Raw genomic sequence first — 20235 nt, 5'->3', positions numbered from 1 at the left:
TATGTGTTGATATTATGTTAATTTAATTTGGAGGGTCTTAAATTCTTAATAAAATTCTTATCCTCCTCATCTCTTGCAATAATTTTCTTTTGGTTGTTCTTTACCAGATACTAATCGTGGGCACTGCAATATAAAGTTATCCAGGTTTCTCATAAAACTGTATTATTTTTGGACATATAATAAAACCAACTTTGCCAACTCCTTTATTTGTCTCCGTGAGCCATCCTTCCATTTAACTGTAGCTTCCTTTTATCTTCTGATTTTATTTATAGTAAGAATGTCAAGATTGATGATTTAGTTCTTCCAGTAAGTAGTATGGCCCCTCATTGGTCACTGGATGCAACTGTCACTTTTAGAGTGCCAAAAATTAATTTAATTTATCTAGTTCTGTTTAAAAACCATGACTGAGTGCAACCTCTGCCCCCTTTTCCTTTGCTCTATTCCTGTTGCTGTAGAAATGGAAGGGGCTTGTCCAGAACTGAAGGTCATTTTGAATTTTTTTTTTGTTCTGTGAGTTATCATGGCTAAAAAATTCATCACCAAGTGACTAGCCTTCTGTAGTTAGCCAGGTTGGCCCTTAGAAAGCAGGAATAATCTGTTGCCAGGGCTTCAGATTGCTTGAAGCTGTTCCCAAAGAGGAAGAGCTGCCACCAGCTTTTGTGTCCTGCTGACTTATAAGGTAACCTTTATGCTGTGAAAAGTAGGACTTTGTTAGAGGTACAACCTCAACAGTTTAAGAAAAACGACAAACTCAAAAGTGCCAACCATGTGTAGTATGTTTTCAAGGCCACACAGAAACAGAAAGCATTTCTTTTTTCCAGCGTATTTTATTTAAAATAGACAATATAGAGATGTAATTTTGACTAAAGAAGTTAGAATGATCTATCTCCTTAAATGAGATGTCATACTTTTAATTTTTAAGAAAATGCAAACTTTTAACTTTTAAAAGAAACAGAGAAAATAATGCATATTGATGCAACATGGCCAACTTTCTATTTGTTTGTTTTGGACTACTTTTGAGGGCCATGACACTATAGTACTGTAATGGCGAACCTATGGCACATGTGCCAGAAGGGGCATGCAGAGCCCTCTCTGTGGGCACTCCTGCTGTCATTGTCTACCAGAGTTCATTATTAGAAAGCCAGAGGGACTGAGGGTGGAGCTGCTTCCCTCCCTCTCTCCATGCACCTAAAAACATTTCTCACTTACCCTACCCCTCTGCTCAGCAGCCAGTGTGAGTTCTTCCTCCCCTATCTCAGGTAAGGTGGGGGGCATCACATGCTGCATGAGGGTGAGGCACAGATGGCAGCCTATTGAGTCTGTGGTGAAGGTGATTCCTGTGGTGAGGTTGGAGAGGAGCTAGATTTGAGGGGAGCACAGCTCACAGTGTGGCACATAGCTGGAGGGGAATAGAGCACTCAGACCACTCTCCTCTCCCTCTCCACATGGGCCTCTCATCCCTTGTCTGGGGTAAAGTGGGGGCCAGAGGAGGGAGGTGAGAGGAGGGTGGAGTACAGCACTTGATCTCTGGGGGAGTAGGTGCGTGGGCATGGCACTTGGTCTGGGGTAGGACCCGACACTATCTCTAAAAGGTTTGACATCACTGATACAGTATAACTAATATTTCCTTTTTAATAGTAATATTTCTTGGTCATGATGTTTTAAAAATGTAATTTGTGTATACAAAAAAGTACATCTAATTAGCTTGTACATAGATTGAACCAGTTATCAGTATGGATTTACTCGTGGTATTATTGTGTACCTTGAAAAATAGGCTAAATTTCTTTTATATTTTTGTCATCCTATCAATCTTTTTCAGTTGCCCAAGCTGATAAATGCCAATTTTCCAGCTGATCCAAAGAAGATGTCAATTTTTGGCCATTCTATGGGAGGCCATGGAGCTCTGATTTGTGCTTTGAAGAATCCTGGAAAATACAAAGTAAGATTATCTGTGTTCAAATGGTTAACATTTCTTTTTAGTAATTTATTAAGATTGAATTTGAGATTCATTCATCTTTGTAGTTATTGACATTAGAATTTTCTAGGAACAGAAGTCAGGAATCAAAAAAGTCTTTATATTTTATATTGGAAATTTTTGTTAACAACCTCAGAAGTAGGTTCTACCTTCAATTCCAGAGATCCAGCTTATTGTCTATATGTATCTCTAAAATACATTTTTTTTGTTTTTGTTTTTTTTTTAATTTTAAACCCTTTACTTCTGTGTATTGACTTATAGGTGGAAGATTGGTAAGGGTAGGCAATGGGGGTCAAGTGACTTGCCCAGGGTCACACAGCTGGGAAGTGTCTGAGGCCGGATTTGAACCTAGGACCTCCCATCTCTAGGCCTGGCTCTCAATCCACTGAGCCACCCAGCTGCCCCATCTAAAATACATTTTTTCCCCACCATATACTCAACTTAACTTGGTGCTTCATCCAAATCAATAAGTGAAATAAATCTCTTTTATTGGTTGCTCACCAGAAATATTGTAAAATGTGATTTCATGCTAGAAGGGACCTTAGAGGTCTTCTAGTTCAATAGACTCATTTTCTAGATGACAACTCTGAGACCCAGAAGGTGACTTACCCAAAGTCATCTACTTGTAATTAATTCTGAGATATTAATGATTTGAACTACTACTCCCACCATTCAGACAGAAGCAGCTTGGTAAATTTAACTCTGATTTTCTGAGATAGAAGGAATTGTTCTTAGCTTGTAGTAGTAGTTATTCTTTTTTATTTAGTGATTTATAATGACTTTATGTCAAATATCAATACAACAAATAACAATACAAATAATTAAATTTAGTGTCCATAATTTAACTAGTTTCAACATGTAAAAATATTAACTGTTTAATGATTTTGAGTGTCAGATTTCTTTTCTAGCCTAATTCACTTTTTCTTTTATATGAATGCAATAGACATTATTCATTTATTACCAGTTTTTAAGCAGCCCTAAATTCTTTATAGACAAGAATGTTAACTTTCTCATTTGTGTGTTCTAAGTATATGTTTTATTCTCAGTTAATAACTTTGAGACCTCTATGTTCATTCAGCTCATTACATAATGGAGAACAGTGTGCTATGAGGAGTTGTAAAGGAACAGCAATATGATCTTTGGTGGCAACACTATGCTTTGAACCATCAACCATTTTAAATTACTAGCCTCTTAAAATCATAGGACTAAATTACTTTTGTGGTCTGCTTAATCTATGCCCAACCCTCAGGGATTAGTTACTAAGTTATTCTGAATCTCAATTTCAGAGATGAAAGCATTTATAATAGACTTCGTACTGAAACAAGATATATTTTATTATTGGCAGGACTTATTCTGAAATTGAACCAGCTTTCTAACATGATGGATTTTTTAAAAATTCAAACATCTTATCAGTATACAATAAAGCAGTTTTCTATTTTCTAATGCAAAAATACATTTACTTTTTAACATTTTGAAAAAGATTTTTAAATCTAAGAGAAACTGCAAAATTATGTATAAAGTATAAATTCTTTATAATAAGGTATAATAAGTTATAAATTATTTGAAACAAAAATGTCTATATTCTGAATTTCAACCCGCATATAAACAACATAATAAATATTTGATGAATCAAATGTTTGCTAGTGGTAAAAGATTCAAAATAATATGGAAAAGATTTGTATTATGACCGGTAATAATGCTATTAAAATTCCAGTATATCTTTTTAAAATAATTCTTAAGAGTATTTTAGAATTAAATGCCATTTATTCATCAAGAATCTGTTCTTATATTTCAGTAAGTTGTTTTATTTTTGCTGGGCATAATCAGAAGAAGGAAAGTCCTAACATAAACTTCCTTTTATTTAATATACTTTTTTGATGAAATGAAATTTTTATCACTTTGTATTATTTCAGCACCTATAATTTACTAGCAGTTAAACAGAATATTCAGTGGGTTGTTCTGACCCTTGAAGCACCTACACTGAAAGCCAAAAATATTTCAAGAAAATTGTTCACAAACTTTTTCATGAGGAGTCAGTAGCTTCTTAGTCATTTTCTAGTTGTCAGTTAAAATATAACCTTTCAAATTGACTGGTTATGAAACTTGTTTTATTTGTTTCTGAAGTCTGTGTCAGCATTCTCTCCAATCTGCAATCCAATGCTCTGTCCTTGGGGGAAAAAGGCCTTCAGTGGATATTTAGGATCAGATCAAAGTAAATGGGAGGTAAGTACTAAATAATTCATATCTGAAATATTAAAGTCTTTAAAAAATTATGCAAACTAGAAATCATATATGCCTAGCCAGGTTTTGAGGTTTATCTAAAATTTAAGGAATAAACATTATAGTAAAATATGCATATGATGAAAAATTTTATTATAAGCAGTGATTAATTAAAATAGATACCCTAAGAAAAGGATATTTTGGTAATAGTCCTTTGTGGAAAAGGCAATTTGTACTTCTTACTATTCTTACTTCTTACTGGATGCTATTATTTCTTTGAATTTTATATTAACCCATCTTTTTACTGTGTCTATGACAACTCTGTATTCAATCATACGATGACAAGAGCCTGGCTATATAAATAGGGCCTCTTTGTTAATAACATTTGTGCTGATTTGAATGAAAAATTCCTGATAGTGAACTCAGTTTTTCTTTTTAAAGAGACAGATTTTTATATGATCACACACGCACACACACATGCACAAATACAAATAGATAACAAAAATAAATGAAGTTCCTTATTCATATCTGGAGAGGAGAAAAGAAAGAGAAATCACATGATATGACTAGAAGTGGAAGAATACTAGTGTGTGTTTCAGGGGTTGTTAGAGGGAATAGACCATGTTGCTAGTTGAAATAGAGATACCTACCTAAGTGTGGAACAAAATAAAAGAATTAAAAATACTTTTAAAATTATTTGATGTTTTTATTGGATTTGTGAGGTGGGCTTTAGAGTTGCTACAGAGTTTAAAGGGAAAGATATGAGCCAAAAAGTTTTCAAGGAAGATGATCTTTGCTTTTGTGAATAGGATTATTTAAAGCAAGGAGAGGCTAGAAACTGGGAACTTAAATCCAGGAGACTTTTTAACCAAAATCTTTAAAAATTATGTTTAGATAAATAGAACTTTTAATAACTTCAGACTTAAAAGCATATTTCAAACTTAATCAGCCTTATAATCTGGGTTGCTTTTAATTTCTGATTTATTCTAGTAGTAATATTAAGTATACCTGGCTTATTTTTTTTTTTAAACCCTTGTACTTCGGTGTATTGTCTCATAGGTGGAAGATTGGTAAGGGTGGGCAATGGGGGTCAAGTGACTTGCCCAGGGTCACACAGCTGGGAAGTGGCTGAGGCCGGGTTTGAACCTAGGACCTCCTGTCTCTAGGCCTGACTCTCACTCCACTGAGCTACCCAACTGCCCTACTTGGCTTATTTTGATATACTTTTTCCAGAGTGCTTCATGTTCTGGAATATATTTGTTAAGCATTGTAAAAATTAGTTTTGACTTTTTCCTTTTATTTACAGGCATATGACGCTACTCATCTTGTAAAGTCTTATCCAGATTCTCAGTTGGACATATTAATAGATCAAGGCAAAGATGACCAGTTTCTTAAAGATGGGCAGTTACTTCCTGACAATTTTATAGCTGCCTGTTCAGAACGGAAAATTCCAGTTGTTTTTAGATTGCAAGAGGCAAGTATTTAGGAAACTTTTTTTCTCTTGAATTTGTACTCCTTGATCTGATTCAAAAACAGAAAACAAAAACAGACACCATCAGAACTTTTTCTTAGACCTGAATGTGAATGACATTTCCCCCCAATATTTCTATTTCCTTTTAGGTACATCTGAAAATTAATATCCCATTGTGCTACAGTAATTTCTATGCTAAATAATATGTAGGGACCATTTAATGGAAATAGATATTTTTGACAGTAAGAAATACTGTGTAAAAGGAGTTATACGTTTTTGAACTACTGCCACATAATTAACACAGTAAAAATAAGTTATATAGCTACATTGAAGACTAAGTAAAAGCTTGTTGTTTCATTAACTATCTCTAGTCTTTCCCTAAGCCCTCTCTTTGCCTGTTCTATTGTTAGAAATCTCTCCAAGTTATATTTCTGAAGGTCTGGGATAAAATATTCTCTTTAATGATATGAGTATTCCTATTCTAGGAATAAATGCCTTTCATTCAAACAAAAAATGTGTATTAGGTACCCGCTGTGAAAAAGGGAGGAAGGTTTCTCTAGCAATACTTTTCTCCTTTGGATTTAAAAGCATTTCTTTTATTTTTCATTTTTCAATACTTTTGACCTTTTTTTCCAAATGAATTTTATTTTTATTTTTTCCACATTAATAAAATAATATTTTGGTAATTTAGTTAGGATGGCATTGGATAAGTAGCTTAGGTTAGACAAAATTTTCATTTTTATTATATTGACTCTGCCTACCCATGGACAATTCATATTTCTCTTATTATTTAATTAACTCTTACTTTATTTGTATGAAAAGTGTTTTATAATTATGTTCCTGGGTTTGTTTTGGCAGGTATACTCAGAGGTATTTTATGCTATCTACAGTTATTTTTAACTGGGGTGTCTCTTACTGTCTCTTTGCAAAGGTCTTTGTTGGTGATATATAGAAATGTTGATAATTTATATGGGATTATTTTATGTACTGCTACTTTGTAAAAATTGTTTCAACTAGCTTTTTAGTTAAAAGTATTTCTTAAGGCATGAAAGTAAAACTAAATATAATAATTATAATAAGCATAAACATTTATATAGTCCTTAAAGGATTACAAGGGATTTTATAAAGACTATTAAATGCTTTTCTTATAACAAGTCTGGGAGGTAGATTTTATTATTTTACAAATGAATAACCAGAGACTGAGAGAGGTTAAGTGATTTACTTAGGTTCAAACAGTATCTGAGGTCAATCTTAACGGGTTTTTCTGAGGCCATGTCTATTGTCAAGCTCTATCCACTATGGTGCCTAACTGCCTTAAGCAAAGACACAGAATAGGTACTGTCAGCAGAAGGAAAATATCTGTCTTCCTCTTAGAAATGCAAGTAAATGAAGTCAATAATAATAATATTTTGAATAAGCTTTTCTTTTTTTTTCTTTTTTTAATTTTTAATATTTATTTTTTAGAAAAGTTAACATGGTTACATGATTCATGCTCTTACTTTCCCCTTCACCCCCTAACCTCCCTCCCCGCCCCATAGCTGGTGCGCATTTCCACTGGTTTTAACATGTGTCATCAATCAAGACCTATTTCCAAATTGTTGACAGTTGCATTGGTGTGGTAGTTTTGAGTCTACATCCCCAAATCATGTCCGCATCAACCCATGTGTTCAAGCAGTTGTTTTTCTTCTGTTTCCACTCCTGTAGTTCTTCCTCTGAATGTGGGTAGCATTCTTTTCCATAAATCCCTCAGAATTGTCCTGGGTCGTTGCATTGCTACTAGTACAGAAGTCCATTACATTCGATTTTACCACAGTGTATCAGTATCTCTATACAATTTTCTTCTGGCTCTGTTCCTTTCGCTCTGCATTAATTCCTGGAGGTCTTTCCAGGTCACTTGGAATTCCTCCAGGTCATTATTCCTTTGAGCACAATAGTATTCCATTACCAGCATATACCATGATTTGTTCAGCCATTCCCCAATTGAAGGGCATCCCCTCATTTTCCAGTTTTTTTGCCAGTACAAAAAGCACAGCTATAAATATTTTCATACAGGTTTGTTTATCTATGATCTCTTTGGGGTACAAACCCAACAATGGTATGGCTGGATCAAAGGGCAAGCATTCTTTTATAGCCCTTTGAGCATAGTTCCAAATTGCACTCCAGAATGGTTGGATCAGTTCACAACTCCACCAGCAATGCATTAATGTCCCAATTTGGCCACATCCCCTCCAACATTCATTAATCTCCCCTTCTGTCATTTTAGCCAATCTGTTAGGTGTGAGGTGATACCTCAGAGTTGTTTTGATTTGCATTTCTCTAATTATTACAGATTTAGAACACTTTCTCATGTGCTTATTGATACTTTTGAATTCTTTATCTGAAAATTGCCTATTCATGTCCCTTGCCCATTTATCAATTGGGGAATGGCTTGATTTTTTTATACAATTGATTTAACTCCTTGTATATTTGAGTAATTAGACCCCTGTCAGAGTTTTTTGTTATAAAGATTTTTTTCCCAATTTGTTGTTTCCCTTCTGATTTTGACTACATTGTTTTTGTTTGTACAAAAGCTTTTTAGCTTAATATAATCAAAACCATTTAATTTACATTTAGTAATTTTCTCTAACTCTTGCTTGGTTTTAAAATCTTTTCTTTCCCATAGATCTGACAAGTATACTATTCTGTGTTCACTTAACTTATTTATAGTTTCCCTCTTTACATTCAAGTCATTCACCCATTCTGAATTTATCTTGGTGTAGGGTGTGAGATGTTGCTCTAAGCCTAATCTCTCCCATATTGTTTTCCAAATTTCCCAGCAGTTTTTGTCAATAGTGGATTTTTGTCCCAAAAGTTGGGCTCTTTGGGTTTATCATACACTGTATTGCTGACTTCACTTACCCCAAGTCTATTCCACTGAACCTCCCTTCTGTCTCTTAGCCAGTACCATACCGTTTTGATGACTGCTGCTTTATAGTATAGTTTAATATCTGGTACTGCTAGGCCCCCTTCCTTCACATTTTTTTTCATTATTTCCCTTGATATTCTTGATCTTTTGTTATTCCAAATGAACATTGTTATAGTTTTTTTCTAATTCAGTTAAAAAGTTTTTTGGTAGTTTGATAGGTATGGTGCTAAATAGGTAAATTAATTTGGGTAGAAGGGACATTTTTATTATGTTAGCTCATCCTACCCATGAGCAATCAATGTTTTTCCAATTGTTTAGATCTAGTTTTAATTGTTTGGAAAGTGTTTTGTAGTTATTTTTGTATAATTCCTGTGTTTGTTTTGGTAGATAGATTCCTAAGTATTTTATATTGTCTAGGGTGATTTTAAATGGTGTTTCTCTTTCTACCTCTTGCTGCTGTGATGTGTTGGAAATAATAGAAATGCTGATGATTTATGTGCATTTATTTTGTGTCCTGCAACTTTGCTAAAGTTGTTAATTATTTCTACAAGCTTCTTAGTTGATTCTCTAGGATTTTTTAAGTAGACCATCATATCATCTGCAAAGAGTGATAGCTTAGTCTCCTCCTTGCCTATTTTGATACCTTCAATTTCTTTTTCTTCTCTAATTGCTACTGCTAGAGTTTCTAGTACTATGTTAAATAATAGAGGTGATAATGGGCATCCTTGTTTTACTCTTGATCTTATTGGGAAGGCTTCTAATTTATCCCCATTGCATATAGTACTTGTTGATGGTTTTAGGTACATATTGTTTATTATTTTTAGGAAGGGTCCTTCTATTCCTATACTTTTCAATGTTTTCAATAGGAATGGATGCTGTATTTTGTCAAAGGCTTTTTCAGCATCTATTGAGATAACCATGTGATTTTTGTTTGTTAGATTGTTTATGGTCAATTATGTGAATGGTTTTCCTAATGTTGAACCATCCTTGCATTCCTGGTATAAATCCCACCTGATCATGGTGTATAATCCTCTTGATCACTTGCTGGAGTTTCTTTGCTAGTATTCTATTTAAGATTTTTGCATCTATGTTCATTAGGGAGATTGGTCTGTAGTTTTCTTTCTCGGTTTTTGATCTACCTGGCTTTGGAATCAGTACTATATTTGTGTCATAAAAAGAATTTGGTAGGACTCCTTCTTTGCTTATTATATCAAATAATTTGTATAGTATTGGGATTAGTTGCTCTTTGAATGTTTGATAGAATTCACTTGTGAATCCATGAGGGCCTGGCGATTTTTTCTTAGGGAGTTCTTTGATGGCTTGTTCAATTTCTTTTTCTGATGTGGGATTATTTAGGTATTCTATTTCTTCTGCTGTTAATCTAGGCAATTTATATATTTTTTAAAATATTCATCCATATCACCTAGATTGCTATATTTATTGTCATATAATTGGGCAAAATAGTTTTTAATGATTGCCTTAATTTCCCCTTCATTAGAGGTGAGGTCTCCCTTTTCATCTTTGATACTATTAATTTGGCTTTCTTCTTTCCTTTTTTTTATTAAATTGACCAGTACTTTGTCTATTTTATCTGTTTTTTCAAAATATCAGCTTCTAGTCTTATTTATTAATTCAATAGTTCTTTTACTTTCGATTTTATTAATTTCTCCCTTGATTTTTAGTATTTCTAATTTAGTTTTCAACTGGGGATTTTTAATTTGCTCACTTTCTAGTTTTTTAAGTTGCATGCCCAATCCATTAATCTCTGCCCTCACTAATTTGTTAATATATGCACTCAAGGATATAAATTTCCCCCTGAGTACTGCCTTAGCTGGATCCCATAGAGTTTGGTTGGATATCTCATCATTGTCATTCTCTTCAATGAAATTATTGATTCTTTCTATGATTTCTTTGACTAACTGGTTTTGGAGAATCATATTATTTAATTTCTAATTAGTTTTTTATTTTCCTGTCCAGGTGCCCTTACTAATTATTATTTTTATTGCATTATGATCTGAGAAGGTTACATTTATTATTTCTGCTCGTTTGCATTGTTTGCAATGGTTCTATGCCCTATAACATGGTCAATCTTTGTGAATGTGCCATGTGCAACTGAAAAGAAGGTGTATTCCTTTTTGTCCCTATTTATTTTTCTCCACATATCAATTAAATCTAATTTTTCTAGGACTTCATTCACCTCTCTTACCTCTTTCTTATTTATTTTTCAGTTTGATTTATCTAGATCTGAAAGAGGAATATTTAGATCTCCACTAGTATGGTTTTACTATCTATTTCCTTCTTGAGCTCTGCCAGTTTCTCCTTTATGAATTTGGATGCTATGCCACTTGGTGCATATATATTGAGCAGTGTTATTTCCTCATTGTTTATACTGCCTTTAATCAGGATGTAATGACCTTCCCTGTCTTTTTTAATCATATCTATTTTTACTTTGGCTTTGTCAGAAATCATAATAGCCACTCCTGCCTTCTTTTTCTCATTTGAGGACCAAAAGATTTTGCTCAAGCCCTTTACCTTAAGCCTGTATATGTCCACCCGCCTCATATGTGTTTCTTATAGACAACATATGGTAGGATTTTGGTTTCTAATCCACTCTGCTATTTGCTTCCATTTTATGGGCGAGTTCATCCCATTCACTTTCAGAGTTATAATTATCAGTTGTGTATTCCCCAGCATTTTGGCATCCTCTCCTAGTTCTACTCCTTCTTCTTACCCTATTTCCTTTTAAACCAGTGGTTTGCTTTAAGCCAGTAACCCTTGTCCTCTCCCTTGATTTACTTCCCTTTCTACCCCCTCCCTTGTTATTCCCCTCTTTTTATTTTTTAGGCCTAATTAATTCCCTCCCCCTTCTTCTCCCCTCCCTTTTTTGACCTCCCCACTCCCCTACTCACCTTGGTTTATCCCTTCTGACTTTCTCAGTAGGGTTAGATAGAGTTTATATCCCAATGGATATAGCTACTTTTCCCTCTCAGGGTTAATTCCACTGAGAGTAAGGTTTAAATATTACCTCTTAATGCTCTTTTCCTCTCCTTTTTTTTTTTTTTTTTTAATAAACCCTTAATTTCAGTGTATTGTCTCATAGGGCAAGGGTGGGCAATGGGGGTCAAGTGACTTGCCCAGGGTCACACAGCTGGGAAGTGGCTGAGGCCGGGTTTGAACCTAGGACCTCCTGTCTCTAGGCCTGACTCTCACTCCACTGAGCTACCTAGCTGCCCCCCCCCCTTCTTATAATAGTATTCATCCCCTCCCCTTCCCATGCCCTCTTTGTGTATAATAGAATATCCTATTTTTCTTATTCGTTCAAATTTCTCTTGGTATCCTCTACTATTCACCTCTCTCTTTCCCACTCCCCATATCATCTTAGACCATTTAGTACTCCAACCTCTCCCAATGAATAATTCTTCTAATTACTATAATAGTGAATACTATAATAGTGAATTAAGTTCACTACAGAGAATTACACATACCATTTCTCCACGTAGGAATACAAATAATTAGATCTTATTGAAGCCCTTAAAGAGGCAAATTTTAAAAAATTAAGAGTTTTCTTTCTTTCCCCTCTGTTTCTTATTTACCTTTTCATGTTTCTCTTGATTTTTGTGGTTGGATATCGAACTTTAGTCATGGTCTTTTCTGTGCAAATACTTGGAAATCTTCTATCTTGTTGAATGCCCAAACTTTCCCCTGGAAGTATATAGTCAGTTTTGATGGGTAGGTGATCCTTGGTTATAGACCCAGTTCTCTTGCCTTTCTGAATATATTCCAAGCCTTGCGGTATTTTAGCTTCGAGGCTGCCAGATCCTGTGTGATCCTGATTGGTGTTCCTTGATATCTGAATTGTCTCTTTCTGGCTTCTTGTAAAATGTTTTCTTTCACTTGGAAGCTCTTGAATTTGGCTATTATATTCCTGGGAGTTGTCTTTTCAGGGTCTAGTGGAGAGGGTGATCTATGGATCCTTTCAATGTCTATATTGCGCTCTTGTTTTTGAATTTCAGGGCAGTTTTGTTAAATTATTTCTTTTAGAATTGAGTCCAAATTTCTATTAATTTCTGCTTTTTCAGGGAGACCAATGATTCTCAAATTGTCTCTTCTAGCCCTGTTTTCTTGATCTGTCAATTTCTCATTGAGATATTTCATGTTTCCTTCTACTTTATCAGTCTTTTGACTTTGCTTCATTTGCTCTTGCTGTCTTGAGAGATCATCAGCTTCTAATTGCTCAATTCTAGCCTTTAGAGACTCATTTTCCTTTTTCAATCTGGTCATTTCTGGTCTTCAGTTGACTTGCCTCACTTTCCAATTGCGAAATTCTGCCTTTTTAGACTGTTACTTTCTTGCCAGATTTTGGTTTCCAATTTGCTTACCATTTCGTTTGATTTTGGGGCATCTTTCTCCAATTGGGAGTTTCTGTCTTCTAACCTGTTAATTTCCTTTTGAGTTATTTCCCACTTCTCTCGCCAGATCGCTTCCATCTTTCTCATCATCTCAGATTTGAGCTCTTCAAGAGCTTTTGACCAGTTTTCATTATTTTGGGAAGGTTTGGGTATGATTGTTTGTTCTCCTCTGCTGTTTGCTCTGTTGCCTGGATTTTCTCTGTGTAAAAGTTGTCAAGTGTTACAGATTTCTTCTTGCCGATCTTTCTGTTTTGGGGTTCCTGTGGATGGCTTGCCATTGTGATCCACATGCCCTCTCAGGTTTATCCTCACACCTAGGGTCTGTCTGCGCCCTTTAGGCTCCTGAGGTCTCAGGTCTAGTTGTTCTCAGGGTCAAGCCTCCTGGTGGTCTCCTTGCTTGTTTCTCTGTCCAAAGCTCCTTTAACAGTCTCAGGGCGCTGCTTCCACAGTTGAGCACCCCTCTGCACTGGGTCCCCACCCAAGGTCCGTGTCCGCGCCTGTGCTCAGGGTCTATGTTCAAAATCCACATGTTCTTTAGCCTCTTGGGGTCTTAAGTCTTGCTGCTCTCAGGAGCGGGCCCTTGTGACCCCAGGTAGCTGCCAAGGACTTAATAGGTACCCCAAACTTGCTCTAACTCTATTGCGCTGGCTTTGGTACTGTAGGTGGGGTGGGTTGGGGAAGGGGTTGCTCAGCTCACATTTTAGTAGAGCTATTTCACCCCCTTATAGCATGGAAATGCCCTGATCCCATGTACCTTCAATGCTGTGCCCTGTTGTGGGGTCCCTTCATTCATCTGGATTTGTTTTATGTCTTCTTGAGGAGTCTTATATGTGTGGGTTAGGAGAGGTTAAGCAAGCTGTTTCTACTCTGCCACCATCTTAACCCGGAAGTCTCATAAGTTTTTCTTTTTAAAAAGTTGTTTCTTTCTATCTGGAAATCTCTCCAAGTTATATTTTTGGAGAACTAAGATAAATTTTTTTCTTTAATGATATGAGTATTTTTAGAGTAGTCTTGATTTTTTTTCTCTTGTAAGAGTAATGATATGTTATTGTTTTCCATTATCTAATTTCGATTTGCAGGTGGTTCTTTTGATCTCACTGATTTAAGTATTGATTCTCTCTATTGGTGCAGACAGTCATCTATTTAGACCCTCTCATATTGTGCTATTCTTGTCCATATTCTACAATAAATCCTCTTCAGCAGTGGTTCTCTGCCTTTTTGAGAATTTTGCCAGTACTTTTTTTAACACTGAAAAGGATCACATCTCTACTTCACAATAGTTCTAGTATTTTTTGCTGATTGAGAAAACGTGTGACTAGATATGTACTCCTGGGAATGAATCCCTGACTCCAACTTATTTAGGGTTTACCCAGTGCTCTAGAGGCTTTACTCTAGCTCCTTTGACATTCCATAATTACTAGTGCAGCATTTTCACTATTCACCAATTACCCTTTATTCTTTTTTTTTTAACCCTTAACTTCCATCTTAGAATGAATACAGAGTATTGGTTCCAAGGCAGAAGAGTGGTAAGGGCTAGGCAATGGGGGTTAAGTGACTTGCTCATGGTCACACAGCTAGGAAGTGTCTGAGGTCAAATTTGAACCCAGGACCTCCCATCTCTAGGCCTGGCTCCCAATCCACTGAACCACTTAGCTTCCCCTATCCTTTATTCTTGTTATGTGACAGTCATTATTGGTAATGTCCTGTAATGTACTATATATCTCTTCACTGTCCTTTTGTGGTGTTCTCTGGTTTGCACCCCTATAGTGTCAAAAATCAGTATTGCCTTTTGAAAAATAAGGGCTTATATCAGGAAACAATTTGGCAATTTTTGGAAGTATTGAGTAAATTTCCAAATCTATCATTTCCTTTGAGTCCTTGAGATCATTTGACTTCGATAGCATGGAACGTTTTCTAGCTTGTTTTCTCCCTAGTTGATTCTGGACCCCTCTTATCCATCTACAGTTATCTATCCAACACAAACAATGTGTGGGCAGTCCTCAGTATGTCACAGTCTAGAGACAATGATTAATCTTTCATTTGGTTTTTCCTGTGAGGATTGTTAGGGTCAATCCCATGAGTGTTTACAATAAGTTTTATTAAAGAGGCCCAGTGGTGTTTAGGAGCTTGAGGCTTGATGTAATCAGTACAAAACAACCTACAAACTGGTGCATTCAGAGTCATCTATTTTGCATTTGGATTCTGTGTGGGTTTTCTTCCATGACAATGCCAGAGTTCAGAAGATCATTTCTGTGGTTGCTACTATCCAGGAATCTTCCTTTTTTTTTTAAAACCCGTAACTTCTGTGTATTGGCTCCTTGGTGGAAGAGTGGTAAGGGTGTGCAATAGAGGTCAAATGACTTGCCCAGGGTCACACAGCTGGGAAGTGTCAGAGGCCAGATTTGAACCTAGGACCTCCCATCTCTAGGCCTGACTCTCAATCCACTGAGCTACCCAGCTGTCCCCCATAAAGATTTTTAAAAAATGAACAACTATGATCAGTAGTCAGTGATAGTCATTACAAATGACTTTTATTGGTAATACCATTTGTAATTTTTTTTCCTAGTTCAATATTTTCCTCTCTGGTCTATCTTGAAGTATCATCCCCTCATTGCTTTCATAATTGTTTCCACTATCATGAATTTGTGACTGCATGTGCTGGGGTTTCCTGGCTTCATCTTATTTGCCATCTCTGCTTCCTCAGGTGGCACTCGAGTCTGAGGTGATAAAGGCCAGATTGGGGTCATTCTTTTGGCACTGATGATAAAAACAGATCACTTGAGAAATGCTGATTGATCAGTTCCCTTTCCTCCTGTTTGTTGACCTCATTTCATCTCTAAATTTCCTTGGGCTGCTCTGGGGTGGCTCAGAAAAAGGTTTTTCTCCCCATGGTATGCTTGCCTATTTGAGGAGGTACAATGATCCATAATCTTGCACAATCTTTCCCTGTGACATTTCCCCAAATAGATTATATTCTCAATTAATGTTGTCCTTGGCTGCCTTGTATCTTTTTTTGATAAGAGTCTGTCACTAAGCATTCATTAAGTGCCTGCTGTTGCTGGGCATTGTGCCAGGAGCCAGAGATTCAGAAACAAAAATGAGTCTCTGCCTTCAGGGGACTTAGGTTCTCTGGAGGAATAACATGTAACCATAACGGTGCATATAAAGTAAATATAGAGTAATGTGGAGAGGAGATTTGCTGGCAGCTTGGGGGACTCAGGCAAGTCCCTGTGTGGGAGATGTGACCCTTGAGCTGAGCTCTGAAAGAAGCTAGATGCTTATAAGAGTCACAAGTGAAGAAAAACACTTTTCTGCCTTGCAGGACAAGCCTGTCAAAGGTGTAGAGACTGGAAATGAAAGGTAATGTGTGAGGAATAAGAAGGTCATTTTGCCTAGACCAGAGAATGTGTGAATTCAGTAATTTATAATAAGGTTAGAAAGGTAGATTAGAACGAGATTGTGAGGGGCTTATCAAACTTTATCATTATGACTCATGTTGGCATCTTTGTGGAGAATGGATTGGATAGGGAGACAAGGAATCAGAGAGCCCAATTAGGAGATGAAAAGTATTCTGTTTTTGTTTAATTGAATATTCATAGGCTTTGAAAGACTGTGCTAGTGGTACCGAAGGTAAAGTGCTAGGCCTGGAGTTTGGAAGATCTAGTTGAAATCTAGCCTCAAACACTTACCAGTTCTATGATCCTGGACAAGTCCCTTAATCTTTGTTTGTCCGAATTTCCTCAACTGTAAAATAGGAATAAAAATAGCACTTACCTCCCTACTTGTGAGGTTCAAATGAGGTAATATATGTAAAAAAAGTGCTTAGTACAATGCGTGGCACATAATAGTTGCTATATAAATGCTTAATTCCTTACCTTCCCTCTTCCCTTTTGAAACATAAAGTGGGCAATCCCTTTTTATTAAAAAATGAAGATGAAAAATAATCATGCTGTGTAGTCTTAAATTTTAAAAGCATGAAGCATATTTTATTGATAATAATTCCATTAGGTAATTCATTCATTAAGTTAACTTTTATAAATATATGTCAAATAAGTAATATTTTACAAATACATTATTATAGTGAAGAAAAATAATCTTTTTTAAAAAAAGATTAAAAAAGATTTAAACAGAAACACCTGGTGCATTTTCCCCAGAGAAAAGGGAATTATTTGAGGGTTTTTTTTTCTTAAAATTTCTCTTTAAGAATAGAAAAAAATTGGAGGCAGTTGAATGCCTTCATGGATAGAGAATCGGGCCTAGAGACAAGAGGTCATGGGTTTGTATCTAGCCTCAGACATTTCCTGGCTGGGTGACCCTGAATAGGTTGTGACCCTCATTGTCTACCTTTACTGCTCTTTTGCCTTGGAACCAGGGCTTAGCATGGATTCTAAACCAGAAGATAAGGATTTAAAAAAATAATAATAGTAATCATTCATTTAAATATCTTAAATAATAATGATCAAGCCAGCAGGTATTTTAATTTTGATCAAATTAAGTGTATTGGAGGGGTTTAGGTAGAAGTGGTATAACAGATTGGGTGTTTCTAAATAGATTACACTTTTTGGCAAATTGTTTCATTGGATACCTTTTCTATCCAGGAACTGTGCCAGGAAATTCTGACGAGACTAGGAGAGTGTTAGCCTTCAAACAAAAGACTAATTGCTTTGGGAGACTGTGAAAGTGGGAAAGATTTGGGAAACAATGAGGAGAGAAACTCATTATTTTCCAAATATCTTTCTTCTGGGCAACTAAGAAACTTGGTAGTCTAGACTTAGGAGGCCAGGGCCAAGATAAAGTATCATTCAACAACTCCAGAGTAAGAAAATATTGAAATTACTGTGGTCCAGTTCATTGTTCAGCTAGACATAAATTTTCCCTTGGCTTTCATTCTGGCAAGATTAGAGTAAGTCTGCCTTTTAGAGTCAAAACTAAGTTTTTTTAGACCTTCTATAATTGAATAAACAAATGAATGAAAATGTGCTATGTCATGACTCCACAACCAGATTCTCAGACAAAACCTCTCCACATCTCAGTTTGCCAAAGGTGGAAGATTTGATTATCTGTTTAAAATCATAGATATAACTGGAATTTAATTGAGCCTCATGTCTGAGGAAAACTGGGTTCAGAGAGATTACCTGACTTATGGCGAAATAAGGACTAGAATTAAGGATTCAACAACCTAGAAAAGTACCATCATGGCAGGGCCTGGGAGCTGTTATTTTTCAGTTGTTGAAGTCACATAGAGTGTGCTAAGAAAAGGAACTTCAATAACCAAGGAGTGAGGCAGTTGCCATCAATGATGTCCTTTCTTTAGAGGCTTCAGGAAGGAGTGGTTTGCAGTTTTTCTCTGGCGTTCAATGAAGTACTTCTGGTTATAGGACCAGAAGTCAAAGTCTATTTCTGCCAACTATCATAACTAAACTGAAAGATCTTAGATTTTGTCAGTAGGTACAATGTAGATCAAAATCCCTTGACAACCAAGAACATGATCTTTGAGGGTTAGAATGGATAAAAAAAAATCTAGTCTTGTGATAAACATTGACAGGCTCATCTTCAGATGATAAGTCCGTCACTTATGGCCTTAATTTCCATAATAGCTCAGTAATGCATAAGTAACAGCACCTGGCCTATGGAGGAATAGAAATAGCCCAGGGAAAATAAAAGGACAGAATATAGAAAGTACAGGGCTAGTTCAAAAGAGAAAAAATATGGTTTCTTAAGGGAAGAAAACAATAAAAAAGGACCATTTATTTGATGGCAAGAGGTGAGGGATAGGTAGACACATAGATTGAGTCAGAGAGGAATCGCACATTAAACAAGCTATAAGACAGCATTGGTGAAGTTTCGGCATGGGATACCAAGCCCACATGGGGGAACTACTCCATTCTCTTCCCAGCACCCAAGGACATTTCTTGCATGCTTCAACCCTCTGTCAAGCCTCTCAAAGTGAGCACTTTCTCCTTCAGCAATCTGAAGTAATCTGGGGGGGCTCACAGCAGCTCGAAGTTGCAGTTTGGACACACAAACTCAAAAACCTTCGCCAATGCTGGTATAAGAATTTGCTAAGGGTTTACTGTGTACCAAGCATTTGGGGAAAGAATTCTGAAAGGCAAGATAGTGTCTCCTCTTTGTGTTCTAATTGGAGAAGGTAACACAGAACAGAATTATGGTTTTGTTATAGGAATGGTGAATGGAGTCCTTCCATTATTGGAAAATCCTTTCCAATAATGGAAGTTCTGATTTGATTGTTTTTAAGTGCAAGGCAACATGGGGTTCTTTAAGTACTACTACTGCTCCTAAATTTACTTGTTTAATACACAGGTAGAAAAATGTGTCTTTAACTTGTAAAGGAGAAAAGGACTAGACTCACAAATCTTGAAATAATTTCCTTTGATGCATCATTGGGGAGGAGCAGAGATGATGGAAGAGGAAGCATGGGGCAGTCAAGCTAGCCAAGTGCTAGAAGACTGCACTATTCTTCTCAGTACACCTTACCATGTATGAAATGTTCTTTGTGCTTAAGAAAGGCAAGCACACTATCTGTTCTGGTGCCCAGTGCAGAGCCTAACAAATGCTGCTGTGACTGATGGATAACGTGCTGTTTGCAAAAGAAAAACATCATTCACATTCACATTATATCTTAAGACTTGCAAAATGCTTTCTTCACCCCTATGAAATAGCTTTTAAAAGTATTGTTATCTTCATTCTACAGAGAAGGAAACTGAGGCTCAGGGAAGTTAAGTGATTTGCCCATGTCACAATCAGTTGGTATTTAGAGATGAGATTTGAACTCCAACCTCTCCTTTTGATTCCATCTAGTGTTCTTTGTATTAATCTTTCTGTCTTAAAAAACTGAGAAATTTACTTAATCCTCTTTGATTTTTCTTAAGGCTCTTTTCTCCTTATTCAGTCATCTTTCTCCCATATATTATTTTTCTTTCTTTTAGCTTTATATCCTTCTAATCAGTTGTGACTTAGATAATGACTTTTCTTCTTTTCTAGACAAAGAAATGTGAAACCAGATAGTCCAAGACTTGATAAAGGCAACACTCTTGTCAGACTAGTTTCCATGTATAGTCTGGGGAAAAGAATAGATGGATTGCTTTTGAGTTCCTTCCATGACTTTCATCTAGAAGTATTTGTTAGTTGCTCATGCTCAGAAATGTCTAACATGGTACATGTTAGTAACATGGGTACCCACATGTACCCATCCATCTTTTTAAAAAGTCTTTCCCAATTACATGTAAAATCAATT

At 36.0% G+C, this 20235-nt stretch overlaps 1 protein-coding gene across 4 annotated transcripts in view; it reads left to right on the top strand.

The window, feature by feature from the left end:
* Positions 1-20235, top strand: part of ESD (esterase D) — a 45005-nt gene that overhangs the window by 21616 nt on the left and 3154 nt on the right. For all 4 annotated transcript variants that reach the window (XM_044666038.1, XM_044666035.1, XM_044666039.1 and 1 more), the window contains 3 exons: positions 1820-1939; positions 4100-4198; positions 5502-5669. In XM_044666038.1, coding sequence (XP_044521973.1) covers positions 1820-1939; positions 4100-4198; positions 5502-5669 — 387 coding nt within the window. The remainder of the gene's footprint in view (positions 1-1819; positions 1940-4099; positions 4199-5501; positions 5670-20235) is intronic.

This window comes from Gracilinanus agilis, chromosome 3 (assembly GCF_016433145.1).
Source record: "Gracilinanus agilis isolate LMUSP501 chromosome 3, AgileGrace, whole genome shotgun sequence".
NCBI lineage: Eukaryota > Metazoa > Chordata > Mammalia > Didelphimorphia > Didelphidae > Gracilinanus > Gracilinanus agilis.
The sequence above is the reverse complement of the archived record's forward strand: the minus strand, read 5'-3'. Positions and strand labels throughout refer to the sequence as shown.